The sequence below is a fragment of the Macaca mulatta genome, chromosome 9 (assembly GCF_049350105.2).
Source record: "Macaca mulatta isolate MMU2019108-1 chromosome 9, T2T-MMU8v2.0, whole genome shotgun sequence".
Classification (NCBI taxonomy): domain Eukaryota; kingdom Metazoa; phylum Chordata; class Mammalia; order Primates; family Cercopithecidae; genus Macaca; species Macaca mulatta.
The window spans coordinates 1,128,735-1,148,240 of NC_133414.1; the positions used below are offsets into that span (position 1 = coordinate 1,128,735).

Genomic DNA, 19,506 nt, shown 5'->3' on the forward strand with positions numbered 1-19,506 from the left:
TTTTACAGCTTGTCCTTTATTTTGGTATCTTCCGGACTAGACTCAAGAGTATGCATTTTAGCAGGGACACCGCAAGTGTGTCCTGTGTGACAACGTTAACATCGGCAACTCAGTGAAGGTGGTGCTTAAGTGCCTCCAAAGCAAAGATGCTACTTCTCGTGTTGAAATTAAGATTTGGGAGGAGACACCCTGACACTATGTGCATATTTTGTTTTCCATCAATTCTTCACTACTAGTTTTAGCATCCACTGATTTTCTGTCATTCCTTCTAAATCATTAGATCTTCCATATTCACGTAAAATTATTCTATCTTTCATCATTCATTTACATATGTCAAAATGTACTCATGCAGTCTGGCTTGGTGGGCTATAATTCGTAGTTATAATGGTGTGTTTTGTTGCTCAACTGGTTCCAGATGTGACACCGGATTCCCCAGCCCTTGGACTAGGGCTCCTTCTAGTGAAGAACGGTGTTTGGAAGCTAAGACCGGGCACCGGGTGCTGCTGGGCATTGCCAGCAAGTAGAACACACAACACGCATGTACACGCATGTACACGCATGTGCACGCATGTGCACGCATGTGCACCCACAGCCATCCACAGGCACTTCTGTCCCTGTCTACATCTGTCGGGAGCCACCAGCTTATACTGGTACCTCCTGCTTTAACCGAATCCCACGTGATCCATTCCAGGCTTTGGCCTTTTCTTATTTCTACCTCTCCTGCCAAGAAAGAAACCTGGCTCCTGTAACCCTCAATATATTCACTAATTTATTAAGCTTATTTGCTGAAGCCTGGAGATACAGAAATGCTTTCAGAACTGCTAATACCACTGTGAAAAATCTATCAAGTAGAGTTCAGTATTCATTTGTAATTCTTTTTTCATTTTTTTTTTTTTTTGGAAGGGAAGGAGTACAAAGTATACACAGTGAAATGTTCATATCTTAAGTACACTTGGTGCATTTCGATAAATGGAAATCTATTACCCTAATCAAACCTTTTGCCTCAAAGTTCCCACAAGTCCCCTCCCAGTCAGTCCCAGCCCTCAAGAGACAGCCACTGTTCATTCTCGAGGAGTGTTCTTGGCGCTCTTCCGTCACCCAAGACTCGCATAGATTCTCCATCGTCACATGGACTCCACGGCGTGGTGTTCACTCTCTGCTCAGTCCAAGGCTCCTGGAACTCATCCCCGTTGTCTGTTTTGGTTTCAGTATTTTGTACGTTTTTCCCGATGGGAACTAGGACAATGTATGAATATATCAGAATTTGCTCATGTTTCTCCAGATGAGAGAGATTTATGTTGTTCCCAGTTCTTGGCTATGACAATTTACTCTGGAGATAATATGCATTCTTTCACAAGGACACACATTTTCATCTCTCCTTGGTGAACGTCTACAGCATACCTGCTGGGCCATATGGTAAGTGTACACATTTTAAAGAAACTTCCACACTGTTTGCTAAAGGGGCTGTGCCATTTTAAGTCTCCATCAGTCTGAGATCCAGTCTGTCATATCTTCACCAGCACCTGCTACTGTCCTCCCTTCTCCACTCTTGTGAAGGCAAACCTCATAGGTTTAAGTTGTACTTACCCAATGACTCCCTGGTGAGCACCTCTCACGGGCCACTGGGCATCCGTACACATCTGTTGCGAAGAGTCCATCTTGCATGCTTGCAAAATTCACACCATTTCTGGTTGTTTGTACATTTCCTAAAATATTCTAAATAAGGCCCTGTGTCTTCTGTACATCAAGCATCTCCCTGCTTCCAAGTCTTTATGCCTTTTAGTTCTCCTGACTCACTTCACGGACGAGGGCCCCAGTGCGCACCATGCGAACCTGAAGCACGGAGAATGGCCATGCTCCCGACACCCCTGACTATGGGCAGAGCTCCCCCGGCTGCCACCACCGAGGAGGGGGGTCAGCTCTGGTTTTTCAGGAGTGGCCTTTATCAAATGGAGAAAGTTCCCTTCTGTTCCTGATGTGGTAGGAAATTCGTATAAGGACTATTAAATTTCAACAGATGTTTTTCAGTGTCTACCAAGAGGATAAAATAAATGGGTTTTCCGCTTTATTTTTTGTTAATATGGTGAATTACATTGATTTTTGAATGATGAGCCAAGTGTGCAATGCAAAACTACAGATCATGAGAACAAACTCTAAGTGTTCATGGTATTCTTATCCCTTTTACATATTTCTGGGTTTGATTTAGTAAGAATTTGTTCAAAGCTTCAGCATCTGTATGTCAACAAGAGTGAAAGGTGTGCGATTTTGCTTCGCATGCAAACTAACAAGGGAGCCAGCACCAGCCCAATGCACTGACAGAGCCAGGACATTTCCAGGCCAGAAACAAAGGGCTTGTCACACACAGTGGGGCAGCAGGACCCACTCACCCCGTCGATACTCAGGATCACACACAGTGGGGCAGCAAGACCCAGTCACCCCGTCGATACTCAGGATCACACACAGTGGGGCAGCAAGACCCACTCACCCTGACAATACTCAGGATCACACACAGTGAGGCGGCAGGACCCACTCACCCCGTCGATACTCAGGATCACACACAGTGGGGCAGCAGGATCCCCTCACCCCGATGATACTCAGGATCACACACAGTGGGGCAGCAGGACCCACTCACCCTGACAATACTCAGGATCACACACAGTGAGGCGGCAGGACCCACTCACCCCGTCGATACTCAGGATCACACACAGTGGGGCAGCAGGATCCCCTCACCCCGATGATACTCAGGATCACACACAGTGGGGCAGCAGGACCCACTCACCCTGACAATACTCAGGATCACACACAGTGAGGCGGCAGGACCCACTCACCCCGTCGATACTCAGGATCACACACAGTGGGGCGGCAGGATCCACTCACCCCAACAATACTCAGGATCACACAGTGGGGCAGCAGGACCCACTCACCCCGTCGATACTCAGGATCACACAGTGGTCAGGGTAAACAACTGCTTACATTTTTCTCTTCTGAGAAAATTTGTTTTTAGCAACCATGGCTCTCAAGGCACTCACTTGCACATTATACATAATACTGCTTGTGGCCAAAGTCACGGTACCTTCCTACTCTTAAATAATTTATCAAGAGTCCTGAAAGGTGAGTATTTTAAAGAGAAAAGAGGTATGTGGCTTACCCCAGGCTAAGGAGTGAGTTAGCCGGACTATTCTTGTGAAATATGCCATTTTTCTAATTAGAAAATCTGAGAACAAGGTATCATTGTGAGTCTGTTATCTCCAGGGAGGAGTGAAATGTGTGCTGAGAAATTGAGGGAGCCTCGGAACGGGAATCTCACAACCTCAAATGGGGAGACCGGCAAATGAGAAAGCAGTCGCTCTGATTCACGGACGTTTCGGAAAGATTCACGTCCACTCCGTGCTGCGTTTGAGCGACTCTTCTTCTTGTGACGTGGACCCGACAGAAGAGAGGTCCCACGTAGACACTCGGCATTTGTGAGGGTCTGGCACCGTGACTCACTTCCATAGATTTAACATGTTTATGTATAAATTACAATGGCTCAACTGTATAAAAACTGATAGCAGTTACAGATCAATTCCCTCACTTCTCACTTGGGCCACACTTCCTATTTCTGCAAGAACATATGGCTTGGCTGGAAGACACAATGTTGACATTGAAAAGAAAAAGGACCCTATATAAAAACGATGCAGAGAATTCTTCTCAAAGGCCACTGGGACACACACTGTGTTGGTGACCAGCTGTCTACCGGCGGCAGCGAGATAGACAGAGCTCCACGCGTGAGCAGCCACAGCTCCCGTGACCCACACCAAGACCCCCAGGGTGACGACAGGCCAACCAGCAGCCTTGGAAGGTACACTTCCTTCCCAAAATAGCTTCCCGAGAGACAACAAACAGTGATAATTGCAGGCATTTCTATGACTGGTCTGGAACAAAGAAACCATTCACCTCCAACAAGGAACACGTCTTGTTTCAACTGAGGCGAATGAAAAGATTAAGGAAACAGCACAAAAGCCAGGCAGTTCTGTCACCTATGCACACACAGGTATGTACACGTATGTCATACACACGGATACGTACACATCTATGTATATGTCCGCATGTGTGGGTATAAAATATACTGTCTACGCCTCAATAACGGCATCGTCTAAATTCAGCCGGCAACCTCCTCAGTGCCAGGGCCGGAGCCTGGAAGCCCATCTCCGCAGCACCCTGGACTCCCCAGCCCCTGCCTGTGGGCGGTGACTGGGAAGCAAGAAACCCTCCCAGTCCTGTTCCTTCTACACCACATCCAGAACAGGCGTACACCCGGTGTGGAAAGCTCCCAAGGCCTGAGCAGATCATTCAAATCTAATTCAGACTGACCTAATCTCCGCAGTGCAGTCCTACAAACAGACTTTCCAAAAGTTACCAAACCACTACCTCAAACCTCATGCTTTCTCTGCTTCGAAAGAGGACATGGGACTGGCCACCATACGGCCACCAGAACACACATAGGATATTATCCTATTGCCCTTCAGTGCCCAGAAGAATCACGTGGTCTCTCGCGGTAAAAATAAAACCACAACCACCACAACCCAGCTTTTCAAGTTGCAGGGAGTTTTACAGCCTCTTTCTATGTCGTCTTCCTTTTTGCCCCAAACTGGATATTCTTTTTTACTTTCTCCTTATTTCCTGAATATAATTTGATCAATACAATTAAAGTGCTTGTGTTAGAAACAATTTTACTTTAAAAGAATTGAAAGAACTACATCAAAATATTAAGAGTAGCCATTTCAGAACGACAAGAGAATATATTGTTTTTTGTTCATTCTTTTCAACATTTGCAAAGTTTTTTGCCTTGAGTGTAGTCACTTTTGCAATCAGAGGTTACAGTGCTTGATGGGATGAGGCCATGAAGCACACACACCACCGAGTTTCTAACACAGAGCAATCTGTGAGGAAGGAAGGAGATACAGGAAGGGTTCATCTTAAAGCAGTGCAGGTGTTTTTTCCACAAAGGCAAAAGACATTTTTATAAGTGTTTGCACCATACACAAGTCTGCTAAATTTGGTCAAAAAACAGAACACAGTAACAGAAGAACACTTCAGCCCACAAGGAGACCAGCACACCCAGCTCGAGACCACTCCAGACGAGTGGAGGACCCTGCAGGATCAGGTAACACGAGCAGGAGGGAAACGTGGGGACCACAGAGACGTCAGACTGTGGACTGCACAGCAAGGGACAGCAACACAAACTAGTGGAGTAATTAAAAACTATTGTAAAAAGATGTCTACATTCTATTTTAACCTGAAATCAGTGGCACGGTGACACTTCAAAACATCTATAAACAGCACCCCTGAAGATTCCGTCAGACTCTACACTGAACAATGTTAAGACGAGTAACAATAACAGGATAGCCTCCCCAGTGGGTCACAGGGAGTCCTGGCTAGTCTGAGGCCCGGGTGCAAGGAAGGGGGCAGTGTTGGATGAACACACAGTGCTGGAAAGGGTATGAGCTGAGAACAAAGACGTTTACAAAGCTCTGCATAAAACCCAGATCATTCTGAGAAGAGCTCATAAGATGAAGAACTTTTAGGAAAATATAACATGGGTAAACAGGTTGCTACAAAACAAATATTCCCTCGAAAACACAACATCCTTTTCACAAAATGAGCCGATAGATGAAATCCAGCACCTGTGCAGCATCAGAAATCCATGAAAGCATCTGATGATCAAGTGTCCTCCAAAGCCTTAATTACAAATGCCCTGAATACAGTTTTACCCAGCCACGTCAATTGAGACACCAGATGAGAGGTCATGGACTGGAAACCATGAGAAACAGAAATATCCCGGGTAAAGGTACCAGGCAGGATTGCAGAGGAGTCAACAGATATGTGCGCGGACGTCATGAGAGTAACAAGATTCGCTGGTCATGCTGGACACACAGTGTCACGGACTCCAGCAAATGCCTAAAATGCAAATACTTAAAAAGACAGGAGAAAATCATCTGGAAACTCGGCAGTTAGGACAGAAGGCAGTGACCTTTTAGTATTTCTAAGTATCTTTGAGGATGAGCACCGAAAGTGGTCAAGGATATTTCCACCTACAGAGAGGCCGGAAAGTAACCAGTATACATGTGCCATGGTGGTTTGCTGCACTCATCAACCTGTCATCTACATTAGGCATTTCTCCTAATGCTATCCCTCCTCTAGTCCCCCAGTCCCCAACAGGCCCCCGTGTGTGATGTTCCCGTGTCCGTATGTTCTCATTGTTCAACTCCCATTTATGAGTAAGAACATGTGGTGTTTAGTTTTCTGTTCTTGTATTAGTTGGCTGAGAATGATGGCTTCCTGCTTCATCCATGTCCCTGAAAAGGACATGAACTCACCGTTTTTTATGGCTGCATAGTATTCCATGGTGTATATATGCCATATTTTCTTTATCCAGCCTATCATTGATGGGCATTTGGGTTGGTTCCAAGTCTTTGCTATTGTGAACAGTGCCGCAATAAATATACATGTGCATGTGTCTTTATAGTAGCATGATTTATAATCCTTTGGGTATATACCCAGTAATGGGATGGCTGGGTCAAATGGTATTTCTGGTTCTAGATCCTTGAGGAATTGCCACACTGTCTTCCACAATGGTTGAACTAGTTTACAGTCCCACCAATGGTGTTTCTCCACATCCTCTCCAGCATCTGTTGTTTCCTGACTTTTTAGTGATCACCATTCTAACTGGCATGAGACGGTATCTCATTGGGGTTTTAATTTGCATTTCTCTAACAACTAGTGATGAGCTTTTTTTCATATGTTTATTAGCCGCATGTCTTCTTTTGCAAAGTGGCTGTTCACATCCTTCATCAACTTGATGGGGTTGTTTTCTTCTTGTAAATGTGTTTAAGTTCTTTGTAGATTCTGGATATTAGCCCTTTGTCAGACGGATGGATTGCAAAAATTTTTTCCCATTTTGTAGGGTGCCTATTAACTCTGATGGTGGTTTCCTTTGCCGTGCAGAAGTGCTTTAGTTTAGATCCCATTTGTCAATTTTGGCTTTTGCTGCCATTGCTTTTGGTGTTTTAGTCATGAAGTCTTTGGCCACGCCTTTGTCCTGAATGGTATTGCCTAGGTTTTCTTCTAGGGTTTTTATGGTTTTAGGTCTTCTGTTTAAGTCTTTAATCCAACTTAATTTTTGTATAAGGTGTACAGAAGGCGTCAAGTTTCAGTTTCTGCATATGGCTAGCCTGTTTTCCCAACACCATTTATTAAATAGGCAATCCTTTCCCCCATTGCTTTTGTCAGCTTTGTCAAAGATCAGATGGTTATAGATGTGTGGTGTTATTTCTGAGGCATTTCTTCTCTTTCATTGGTCTATATATCTGTTTTGGTACCAGTACCAAAGCATGTTGCATTTCAGTATCATGCCGTTTTGGTTACTGTAGCCTTGTCAGTACACTTTGAAGTCAGGTAGCATGAGGCCTCCAGCTTTGTTCTTTTTGCTTAGGATTGTCTTGGCTATGCGGGCTTTTTTTGGTTCCATATGAAATTTGAAGTAGTTTTTCCCAATTCTGTGAAGAAAATCAATGGTAGCTCGATGGGGATAGCATTCAATCTATAAATTACTTTGGGCAATATGGCCATTTTCATATTGATTCTTCCTATCCATGAGCATGGAATGTTTCTTCATTTGTTTACGTCCTCTCATTTCTTTGAGCAGTGGTTTTGTAGTTCTCCTTAAAGAAGTCCTTCACATCCCTTGTAAGTTGGATTCCTAGGTATTTTATTCTTTGAAGCAATTCTGAATGGGAGTTCACTCATGATTTGGCTCTCTGTTGTTGGTGTATAGGAATGCTTGTGATTTTTGCACAATGATTTTTGTATCCTGAGACTTTGCTGAAGTTGCTTATCAGCTTAAGGAGATTTTAGGCTGAGATGATGGGGTTTTCCAAATATAAAATCATGTCATCTCTAAACAAACAGTTTGACTTCCTCTCTTCCTATTTGAATACCCTTTCTTTCTCTTGCCTGACTGCCATGGCCAGAATTTCCACTACTACCTTGAATAGGAGTGGTGAAAGAGGGCATCCTTGTCTTGTGCCAGTTTTCAAAGGGAATGCTTCCACTTTTTGCCCATTCAGTATGATACGGACATCAAGGTCACCCTGATTTCATGTTCCTCCTTGTTAACCCAACATTCAGGTCTTACTGCTATTATCTTGTGAGCATTTCTCAAATCTCACTGATACTGAGTTTTTTTTTTTGTTTTTTTTTTTTTTTTTTTTTGGAGACACAGTCTCACTCTGTCGCCCAGGCTAGAGTGCAGTGGTGTGATCTCGGGTCACTGCAACCTCTGCCTCCTGGGTTCAAGAGATTCTCCTGCCTCAGCCTCTGGAGTAGCTGGAATTACAGGCATGAGCCACCACACGCCCGGCTAATTTTGTACTTTCCGTAGACATGAGGTTGTGCCATATTGGCCAGACTGGTCTCAAACTCCTGACCTCAGGTGATCAACCTGCCTCGGTCTCCAAAAGTGCTGGGATTACAGGCATGAGCCACAGCGCCCAGCCCCGACATATCTCTTAAGTACACATCAGTTTCAGGCATTCAGGGATGTTCAGACTCCCCCACTTTCAAGCCCAGGCTCCATGCTGCTGCTAACGTGATCTTCAAGCCCTGACTGGCCCTTTGCCTAAAATCTTCAAGTGGTTCCCCATCATCTTCAGGACGAAGTCCAAATTTCCCAGCATGATGCTCAAGATGCTATAACCGGCCCCTCCTACCTGACTTCTTGCCCTTCCCCAAACATGTCATGCTCCCTCATCTTCCTTCAAAATATAGAAGCCAGGCAATATTTCAGGTGCATGGCCCACACAAATGAACAAAACAGAGATCCTGGCCTGTGTGGACCTCATATTCTTACGGGAGAAGGTGAGAGGTAGGGAGGTGGATGGTGGAAGAATGGCTGAGTAATTGGGTAAATGGATAAGATGTCTGATGATGGATGGATGGTGGACATAAATGGGTGATTGATAGGTAAGTAGATGATTGGTGAATGCGTAGAGAGGTTGATAAATGGATGACTGACAGGTAGATAAATAACGAATACACAGATATGCAGACAGATGGACAGAGTGTCATGTGGTTATAACGGCAGTGGAGACATGAGTCAGGATGGGGAACGGGAGGGATTGTGTATGAAGAGGTGCCGTATTTCACAATTTTACAGAAACAGCAGAAATGAACCATACTTCTCATGTTGGGTCTGGCTTCCCCTCCAGGGCAGAGCCTGCAGTCTGAGCTGAAGCGTCGGTCTCCTCCACCCACCCTCCCACTCTCAGCCACCCCCCCGCCCTGTGCCTCTCCCCGCCACGCCTTCCTGCCTTTGAAGAGGTGAGGTAAGGTGCACGGGTGAACAGAAAACGCGCCCGAAGCCAAGAGATCACCATCTCCTGCTACACCCACCTCTCAGGCTTTTATCGAGAGAGAAGAGTGTGAGACAACCACAACCCGCCACACTTATCTCGTGGAGTAGCTGGGATTGTGAAGATGGCACGATCCGAAGGTAAACACAGGGTTCATCAACCCCGCTGCAGCATCGTGGAGAGAGAAGGTAGGAAACAGATGCAATGGTGACTGATGTGGATCTTCCTCTCCTGTGTGGTAAGATGTCAGGCCAAAGCTGGGCTTGCATCCTCCTGCGAGGAGCGGCCCCGTGTGATCGTCAGCCATCGGGCAGCCTCCCTGAATTTGTTTCCTCATCTATAAAATGGAAGACAGACCCACACTGGCTTCCGTGAGAACTGAAGCGACGTGAACTCATGCCTGCGTGCACGTCTGGGTGTGTTGTGTTCACAGACAGGGCGCCTGCACAGCAGCATTGACACATGGTGAGGGAAGCGTTCACCGCAGGCTGACAGCACGCGGGCACCTCCACACTCCCGAACTCGACAGGGGCCTCCGAGACACCCACGTGAGTAAGAGAAGATGTCAATGTGTGTCAGGGCTTAAGACCGCTGTGAAACAACGGAGGTTGGATTTGGGAGCAAATCCTCCTTCGTTTCATCCCCACATGTTTTCCTGGGGTCAAAGCCTCCTTGGAGAAGGCAGCAGGGGCACCGTGGAGGCGGCACCGGCTTTTCATTCAGGCTCTCAGGTGTGTCCTTCTCGTTTGCACGGGTGACACTCCCCGAGGCCATAAAACCTCTCTAGAAAGAAGAGCAGAGCCAGGAGGCCAGACGGCGACTGAGGAGGATGCAGAAGCGGCTGATCACACAAGCCTGTGTGGACCGAGAGATTCGTTACAGCACAGCTGAGACTCACAGCCTTTCCTCCACCACCGGGTGAGTTCCCAGACTCACAGCCTTTCCTCCACCACCGGGTGAGTTCCGTCATCCCTTAGACTCCGTTTTTTCTTCTGACACAGGAGACAACAGCCACAACTTCACCTGCTTATCATGAAAGCTCCATGTGAGAACGACGTGAGAACGCCAGTGAAGGGCATTTGATAAACAAAGGGATTCACGCATCGGGTCCATCACCAGCGACCCACCCCTGCCCTCACCGCGGCCCTGGGAACTACACAAGAATTCACAGGTAATTTTCTTTTAAAGAAGCAACTTTAACCTACATGTTGGAAAAACTCTTTCAGAGTAATTCAGACATCAATCGCAGCCAGAGTTTTTGTTTCTGTGATGGAGTTTTGCCCTGTCTCCCAGACTGGGTTGGGGTACAGTAGCGTGATCTCAGCTCACTGCAACCTCCGCCTCCCAGGTTCAAGCATTTCTCCTGCCTCAGCCTGCTGAGTAGCTGGAACTGCAGGTGCCCGCCACTATGCCTGACAGCCTGAGTTTTCTGTTACTAAGTTAATGAAATTTCAACTGGCCAAGCCCAGGTGGCAGTGGCAACTCAGTCTCCAGACAGCCCTGTGCAGATGACATCATAAAACACGGAGGAACAACAAACAGGAAACACATGACAATGTGTGGTTTTCATTTCTGGTTAGAAAAGTAGACCTGGAAAACAAATCACTGAGGGTAAGGAGAAGAAAAAACTTGCTAGCAACCACAATTAAAAAGTTATTTAACAGTGATGCCTAAAAATGAGAAAAATTTGGCACGAGATTATAATCTTTTCAATTAGTGTGAAATTCTGAATGGTAGACAACGTGGGCTTGTAAACCACGTGAACAGCTATGTACCAGACACTGGGGTCTCCCAGCAGGGTGTGTATGCACAGAAAGCTGGAGGCCCACACCCACCGTGCTTCTGCCTCGCCCAGTGGCTGGGCACAGACACCCTCCTGACACAGGCAGCAGATGGACATATTGCCACACCCCACCCCGCGCTTACCTGACCGATAGCGCTCATCTCGTGACCCTGAAGACCTTCGGCGGTGGTAGCGAGAGGCAGAGGAAGGAGTGACAGGAGCCCGGCGTTCTTGCGGCAAAGCTTGGTCCACCCCTGGATTTCAGGGAAGAGGGAAGAGGGAATAGAGAAGAGTGAGGCGTGGCTGTGCTCAGCGGACTCCAGCAAATCATTCCCTCCATCCCCACAGCAAAGCCAGAGTTACCCATGGGACTGGGCATGGCGGCACCTCAGAGCCCACAGGCAGGAGGGCCAGGACTGCGGGGGAAGCTCTCCCCCAGCCGGGGAGACCCCTCCTGCCTGGACGCCACCACGGCCCCTCTCACAGCACAAGGGTCCACTGACAGGCAGGGAGAGACACAAACTCAGCCACAGGTAGCAACTGAATTCCTGGGAGTTAGAGAAACAGGGCCCAAGACACAGACTCAAGTTACGACCTTTCATGTTGTCAATATACAGAATGGGCTGTATAAGTTCTTAAGAAAATTTAAAACTTAATTATTAAAGCAATTTTTAAAATAAATCTTACAGGATAATTTAACAGTACAATTCAGGTAACCAGGACATACCACGAATGTCCAGCTTTGCTCATTCCAGATTACTCTCTGGAAACTCACTCCATTTGATGCCAAGTGGTTTAACAGATTATATTCAACTATGAATTACAATTATTTGATGAATTACCAAAAAACGTTAATGTGGTCAGATAAAAACAATTTAATAGTATTGGTCAAAACACTGACGTGACTCCACCTGTCACGGTATTGGTTATACTCGGGTAATAACAGAGTGGCAAGGAACACAACTGGATGAAACGAAGCCCCCAAAGGAAGGACATCATCATCACGGTTCCACGAAGAACTGCTCTGATACCACAGGGAAAATGTCATCCCCACAGTTCTGTGAACGGCTCTGATACCATAGAAAGGACGTCATCCTCACATTCCGTCAAGAACTGCTCTGAGTCCACAGGGAGGATGTCATCGTCACAGTTCCGTGAAGAACTGCTCTGAGACTGAGCACCAATCACTAACAGATGCTTCTTCAGAAATGAATCAGTAATATTTGATTGAAAATAAACCAGAAATAAAGCTTTAAGTTAACAAAAGAAATATTTAGTCCCTGGTTTTCCACTATGGGCTCTTATGACAGCTGTCGAGTCAATCTGTGGGCTTCATGTTCCTCTCACTCAGGTGGTTTCTGCACACCAGCTTTTCATGGTGTGTGTGCAGACCCTATGTATCAGGCTGGCGAGTTCAGAACTAAATGAAGCACAGCTCCACACCCCGTCACCGCTCCCCCACCCTGTCATTTGGTTAAGTCTCATGTGCTCTTCTTTCAAGCAGCATCCAAATCACCATCAGTTCCTGAGGAACAAACTGCTGCTACCAACCTCTTGCAATCATCTACAAATGATCCTTTAAAAATGATCTTCAATTACCTTTTTATCAAACAGATGCATTTTAGGATTTAGGAAATCAGAGTGTTATCAAGTCTCACATAAAAAATAGTTACCTGGCACTTACGTTCATAAACACAGACTTACCACACAACTTCCTGAATTGTCCTTTAGACACCACCCCTTACACCACTGTGGTCATCACGTCAGGGTCTGCAGCGTGCTATAAATACCATCCTATCTTATGCTTTTCAGTGATTCTGGAGTTAATACTTTTTATCTATTTTCCATTATCCTGGCTTTCGATGTACCTATTGCCAACCCTTTCACAGTTCTTCCGCAGAACTGAAAAACTCTCTCCCACACTTTCTCGCCCACGATCAAACACTGACAACCTGGTGAGAATCTCTGATTTTCCTGGAAATTCTCTTGGAGCCCCGCCCTGATCCCCAACGTGCTACTGTCACTGGGTGCCTTTCTTCCCACTGGCCGTGCTGCTCACTATGTTGGTCACTCGTTCTCAGCCCCTCGACGCCCCTCCTCTCCCATCCTAAAGGAGCACCTTGATTGCTTCAGAAAGGGTGGACGAGAAGGAACACTTGGGGGCCCCACGTGTCCGAAAGTGCTTCTTTCTCTACCCCAGTGAGACTGGGTCTTTCTCCTAGATATGGACTTCTAGGTGAAAGTTACTTCTATTCATTGCCTTTCATTTCCATTATTGGTGAGAAGTTAAACATCATTCTGATGCTATAATCTTTATGTAATATCCATTCCTTTCTCTTCTTTGATAATCTTTTTCATTCCCACTGGAGGATCTGCAAGCCAGGTTGTAATACCCATTCCTTTTCTTTCCTCCCTCGATAATCTTTTTGCTGCATACCAGGTTTTTCTTCTCATGGGGGCACACGACCAAATCTCTCCCCCAGGAGGGCTTCATCAGGGCTGTTTCATTTGCCTGAAGAGTCCTCTCCTCTCCTGTTTCATAACCAAACACAGGCACGTTCATCCCTCTGGGCTGGGCTGTTTCCTCCACGTGTGCTCTGACCTGGGGACTGTTTTCAGTACCACCCCCAAATCTGGAGCCTCCCCGGTTTAATTTCTCCAGATAACACACATGGCTGGGAAGGGGGGGAAGGGGGGGAAGGGGGGGAAGAGGTGGCCGCCTGCTTCCTGGACACCGTTCTCTGGCTTCCACGTGTACAGCACCCACGGCTGTCCCGTGTGTCTCCATCTTGGCTTTCTCCATTTTACTAAATGATGAACCACAAATTCCTCTACTTGACTTCTCTTGTGCTGTGGACTTACAGTCACTGACATCTTAGCACAGTTTGGAGAAACAGAGATAAATGCACACTTCCAAGTTGCCAAGTGTAACCAGTGGCCGGACGTTTTTAATGCTTCACCTTCAATGTCAATATCACACCTATCCAGTCCATGCGAACGTGCTTCTTAGGATTACCTCCAACCCTAACCACCTCTTGGTGCCCACGGATGACGGTGTACGTAGTTCTGGGCTGCTGCTCGGCTTCTCACAGGCCTTATGTGTCTGGTCTCAGAAAGCTACTTCTGCATACCAACCTTGTGAATATCTCCTCTCATAGGTGGAAATGCAGAGTTTGCAACAAAAGTTTGAAAACAAATGAATAAAACGGAAGACTAGCTTCTACAGGTTGCAATAAGACAGCAAAAGAAACAAGTATGAACATGCACGTTTCCTTCATTCATTTTCCTCTGACGTCATCCCAAATGAGGCTGCAGGTGGCTTAATGGTGTGCTCTGGGAAGAAGAAAGCCACAATTGAATAGGCGTCGCTCAACTGGATTCTGTCCTGTGACCGCACAGGACCCAGGGGCGTCCCCACTGCCCCCATCACAGGGAAACCAAGCATGGCTGCTGGAACGGACGCCTCTTGGTAGCACAAACACGAATGATCACTAAGATGCACGACCACAGCATAGTGCTCTGCGCTGCCGAGAGCTCACGTTCATAGTCACCTTTGGTTTGGGGAACTGTGGTTGAAAACCAGCTCTCAGGCGCGTCACAAAGACTGGAAGCCTCTTGACAGAAGGCGTGATCAGGGGAGAGGCTGGCGTGGTCCCTGGGAAGGGGGCGGCCGCCAACACCACAGCAGCCTCCACAGGCTGGGGGCCCGGCAACATGGACACGATGCAGTTACTCAGGATGTTAAACGCACTAGAAAAACGTCTACTGTATTTCTAAACTTCTCAATTTCCACTGATTTGTAAATTCAGATAAATACACTGAAAATCTTGATTTTCAACATATTTTTAAAAGAAATCATCACAAATGTGTGGAGAAAAACAAATTTTAAAAGTATGTAGGATTTCAAGATGAGAAGGCCTTGCTCCAAATTCCCATCTTATTCTCAACTAATCCCCTGTCCCAGCATGCTGGGGGTGTAGATATATCCAAATTCCCATCTTATTTTCACTCATCCCATGTCCGGGAGTGCTGGAGCTGCAGATACATCCGAATTCCCATCTTATTCTCACTCATCCCGTGTCCGGGAGTGCTGGGGCTGCAGACGCATCCGTCTCTATGGCTGACCTCAGCTCCCGGGGGAGAGGGGGAGGGGGGGAGGGGGGGAGGGGGGGAGGGGGGGGAGGGGGAGGGGGAGGGCCAACAGGCTTCTCCTGGCCTCTTTCCCGGGCACCCAAGGGCAAGCACGCCGGCCTCCACAGGAGCGTCCTGCACGAGAAGCCTGCCCTGGGCCCTTCGTGGAACTGCAGGGGACTTTTCTGTATTTCAGGTCTGTCCCAAAGCAGTTTCTGAATTCTCTCCAGGCCTCCATTACATGCTCTTGTTCATATCGCAGAACTTGTTTTTTAAAATAAGTGCAATCAAGGACTTTGCCAGAAAGCAAACAAGACAACTGTTGTAAACACACAGGTAAGAAATTTAATAATTTTCTTTGTATTTACTCAGATGGGAACACCATACAATGGAAAGACTGAAATTCCATCCTAAGCACCTGACACCTGCCCGCCCCGACCCTGTGAATTCTCACACTGTCCTTTGTTGTTTTTTTAGATGGAGTCTTGCTCTGTCGCCAGGCTGGAGGGCAACGGTGCAATCTCAGCTCACTGCAACCTCCGCCTCCCAGGTTCAAGAAATTCTCCTCCCTCAGCCTCCCGAGGAGCTGGGATTACACCATGCCGGGCTAATTTTTGTGTTTTTTAGTAGAGATGGGGTTTTACCATGTTGGCCAGGCTGAGCTTAAACTCCTGACCTCGTGGTTTGCCCGGCCTCAGCCTCCCAAAGTGCTGGAATTACAGGCAAGAGCCACTGCGCCCGGCCCCACGCTGTCCTCCTTTCTATCCATCTTTCATGAACCCAAATCTTTGCCGCAAATCACTATACATTTCCTTAACAACCCTTTTCCTGTTATACTAGTTTAACTCGGTTAGGGACTCAAGCATTGGAAATTGCCAGTGATCCGGGGTCAGGAGAGTCTGACATCTGTATCTCATCCACCAGCCTGAGCCCCGGTCCACGTTCGCTGGATGAGATGCCAATCTCACCATCAGGGCCAGGGTTTCACGTTTCCGCACTTTGCTTACACCTTGGATTTTTCACAAAACCCACATGCGGAGCTCCAAAGTGGGTGCTACCCTCCCCACTGGAGACACACTGCACGGCGTGGGCTCAGCTGCACTCCCTCCCTAGCGCCTGACATCTGGGAGGAGGAACGCGATTCACTAAATATTGCTAAAAAGACCAGGAAACAAATGCACGGATCAAACCGACAGCTGCGTGTGACAGAACACGTCTCCAGCAGCTGAGCGTGGTACCCTCGGAACACGGCTGACCTGGAACACAGGTGGTCCACCTCTCACTGCAGCAACTTGGTCTAGAAGGATTCATGCTGTCACAGGCAGTGCAATCTGGACACCCACGTTTCCCCTCCTCTGGGATTGAAGTTTAAAGATCCTCACCTTGTGAGCTGCCGCATGGCCTCACCACTAAGTGGAGGCCACCAGCCAGGGACAAGTCCCCGGGACCTTCAGCCCAGGTGAGGAGGCGGTCCCTGCCCCAGTACTTGCCGTGCGGGAAGGGCTACCCTGGGGTCACCGGACTGTAACTCTCATAGCATGAACCCGCTGTGCACCTGCCCTGGGAAAGCACAGCTCTGCTGACACGAAGAATCAGGAACAACCAACGGCCGTCCCAGGCAAACAGGCTGGGGTCAGCCAGCCACGTCTTCTAAAGACTAAACAAAACAAAACAGCATTTATGTACTTAAATATAGGAAAGTTTCTCATTCCATATGTAACCAAAGTGCCAGATTCACAAATGCCAACTCCGGGGCACCTCTTCCCTCACATGACTGTCAAAGCCTAGTGGGACAATCTGCAACAGGACCTCAAAGGAAGCCCTCTCCATGGGGACAGGGCAAGGCAGCCACTGCAAGCAACAGCACTCAGGCCAGAGCAGCTGTTCTCATGAGAACAGGTGATCCAGTTACAGGATCAAACACTGGGATGTGAGCCAAGTCCCGAAAAGATAATTCCATGGACTGGATGGTGCTGAGGTATATGTTACCCACTGTCATTCTGATCATTAGTTAGCACTTACATGTTACCATCTGCCATTTAAATTTATCCAAATCAAGAATAAAAGAAACTGTGGCCCAGATAGACGCCTGAGGCAGTGGAAGTTCTGCGGTGCCTGTTTAGGGCGTCACGTGGGCATGGTGGCGTCTGCCCTCAGGGACACTGCACATCCATCCTCGTACCACGGTGGGGACCGTGTGGGGGAGAAGCAAGCACCGCCCCGGCCCGCCCCCATGTGCAGACTCAGCCCCTCTGTGCCGCACCCCGGAATCCATTCAGCAAATACCTGCCCAACGTCCACTTTCCGTGAGCAGGTGGCCGGGGCCTCAGGTGACTTAGGTGCTGCTGCTGGGGGTTGGGGTGGAGACTGAGCATTTAGTAACCACCGCCCAACTACGACTGTGGTATTTCAGGGACAGGACGACACGGAGATGGGAATCTGGATGGTCTAGACTGAGGGATCAAGGGAGAAATCCGAACTGAGCTTTAAACACTGCCTGGACATGGCTAAGGGCACGGCCTGAGCAGAGTTCCTCATGTGAACAGCAGCATGGCCATTGGGAGCCCTGGCAGCAAACTGAGATAAATCCGGGTTTGTGATCAGAGTCAACAGCTGAACAGCACAGCGCGAGCCTGCAGGCCAGGGCAGCCATCAAGGCCTCCGGTGGAAACTGTGTGGGGCTTCACGCACTGACCCAGGAGGCCTGTTCCCTGGGGAGGCTGCTCACGCGACCCCATAGTGGAAACTGTGCGGCACAGACTGACCCCCTCAGAGTCCTTGTAACTTGCACCTGGGCATCAAGCTGTCCAGCTGTTGAAGGAAAAGCAAGCTGGGCTTGGAGAGGAATATTGGATCTTCGTAAATCACTCAGTACCAAGAAACATTTCATGGACAATCAGGTAAGAAGTTGAGAAAGAGGAGTTGTATCTGAGCAAGGAAGGCTCCACTATTTATAGCCACACCGAAGTTTTACTCTCAATCTCCACAGCCTGCATCATAAAAGCAGTGAGGCTTTGTTATCCCAGTCGACGATGTTATTAAGATATCCCTGAAGAGGGTGCCAGGCAGTGGATTCCATTTCCTCTGTTTGCAAGTTTGACTGGGCTTAGAGACTGATGAGGGCTGGGTTTGAACCACAGAAGGGTGAGTGCCAAGTGGGCAGCTTCCCTAAGCCACGTCTTCTCCCTGAAGATGATCTTCCGGGCACTCTCTCTGACCTGCCTTTCACTGCACATACAAGTCACGTATCTTCCTGGCTCCTGGCACTCTTCCTCAGCTAGATCCAGGCAGCTGCTCAGCACCACACTCGCTTCTGAATCTCGACTGGAGGCCCCGACAGACGCTGCCCTCCTGAGCAGCTGGGATGTGCCTGGCTGGCCCAGGGAACGGAACCCCCATTGGAACTCATAATTCTACATCCCAAACATCCTAGAAACACTTAGTTTCTGGACACAGGAATGTAAATGTTAAGAAAAAAGGGTGGAATTTAATCAGAACACAAACCCCTTACAGGCAAAAGTGTGCAGCAGCACAGGGGAACAAAAAGACGATCCTGCAACAAAGGAAGTCACGTCCCATGGGGCCAACCAAGAAAGCAGCCTCAGCTTTGGAAACATCTGCATTCCTCGCTGCTTCCCAGGACAGGAGCACACGGTGCACGCTCACGCAACACCAGCAGCGTCTCCAAATGAAGGCTGGCAGGGAAACGCAGCCTCGCTGGGCCCCAGCACCCCTGTCCTAACTGCCCCCATCCCGAGTGCCCCTGTGTCCTGAGTACCCCCCGGCCTGAGTCCAGTGTCTGGGCCTGAATCAGGCGGCCCAGGCGGTCCCTCCTCCTGTTTTCCTCACATTTCCGGCAGATGAATTCAGAAACGGACCTTGTGGCTAACACCCAACGCTGTCATCATCAGCTCTGCCACTTTCTCCTGAGGGCGCGAGGGCATCAAGCCAGGGGCCTGGAGAGGAGGAACGCGGTGGAGGCCAGGAGATGAGGCCAGGAGATGAGGCGGGGTGTCCTCTTCTGAGACCCCGATGGCCAATTGTAACAATAAAGTTTACCTCTATGACTTGATTTTACCAATTTTTTAACAGGGTCTCGCTGTGTCCCCCAGGCTGGAATATGGTGGCACAATCACAGCTCACTGCAGCCTTGACTTCTTGGATTCAAGCAATCCTCCCGCTTCTGGATTCAAGCAATCC

The 19,506-nt window shown here is 48.0% G+C and overlaps 1 protein-coding gene across 4 annotated transcripts in view; it reads right to left on the reverse strand.

Annotated features, from left to right (window-relative positions):
* DIP2C (disco interacting protein 2 homolog C) overlaps positions 1–19,506 on the reverse strand; it is a 374,224-nt gene that overhangs the window by 154,759 nt on the left and 199,959 nt on the right. For all 4 annotated transcript variants that reach the window (XM_077945649.1, XM_077945648.1, XM_077945646.1 and 1 more), the window contains one exon: positions 11,319–11,429. In XM_077945649.1, the coding sequence (XP_077801775.1) occupies positions 11,319–11,429 (111 nt within the window). The remainder of the gene's footprint in view (positions 1–11,318; positions 11,430–19,506) is intronic.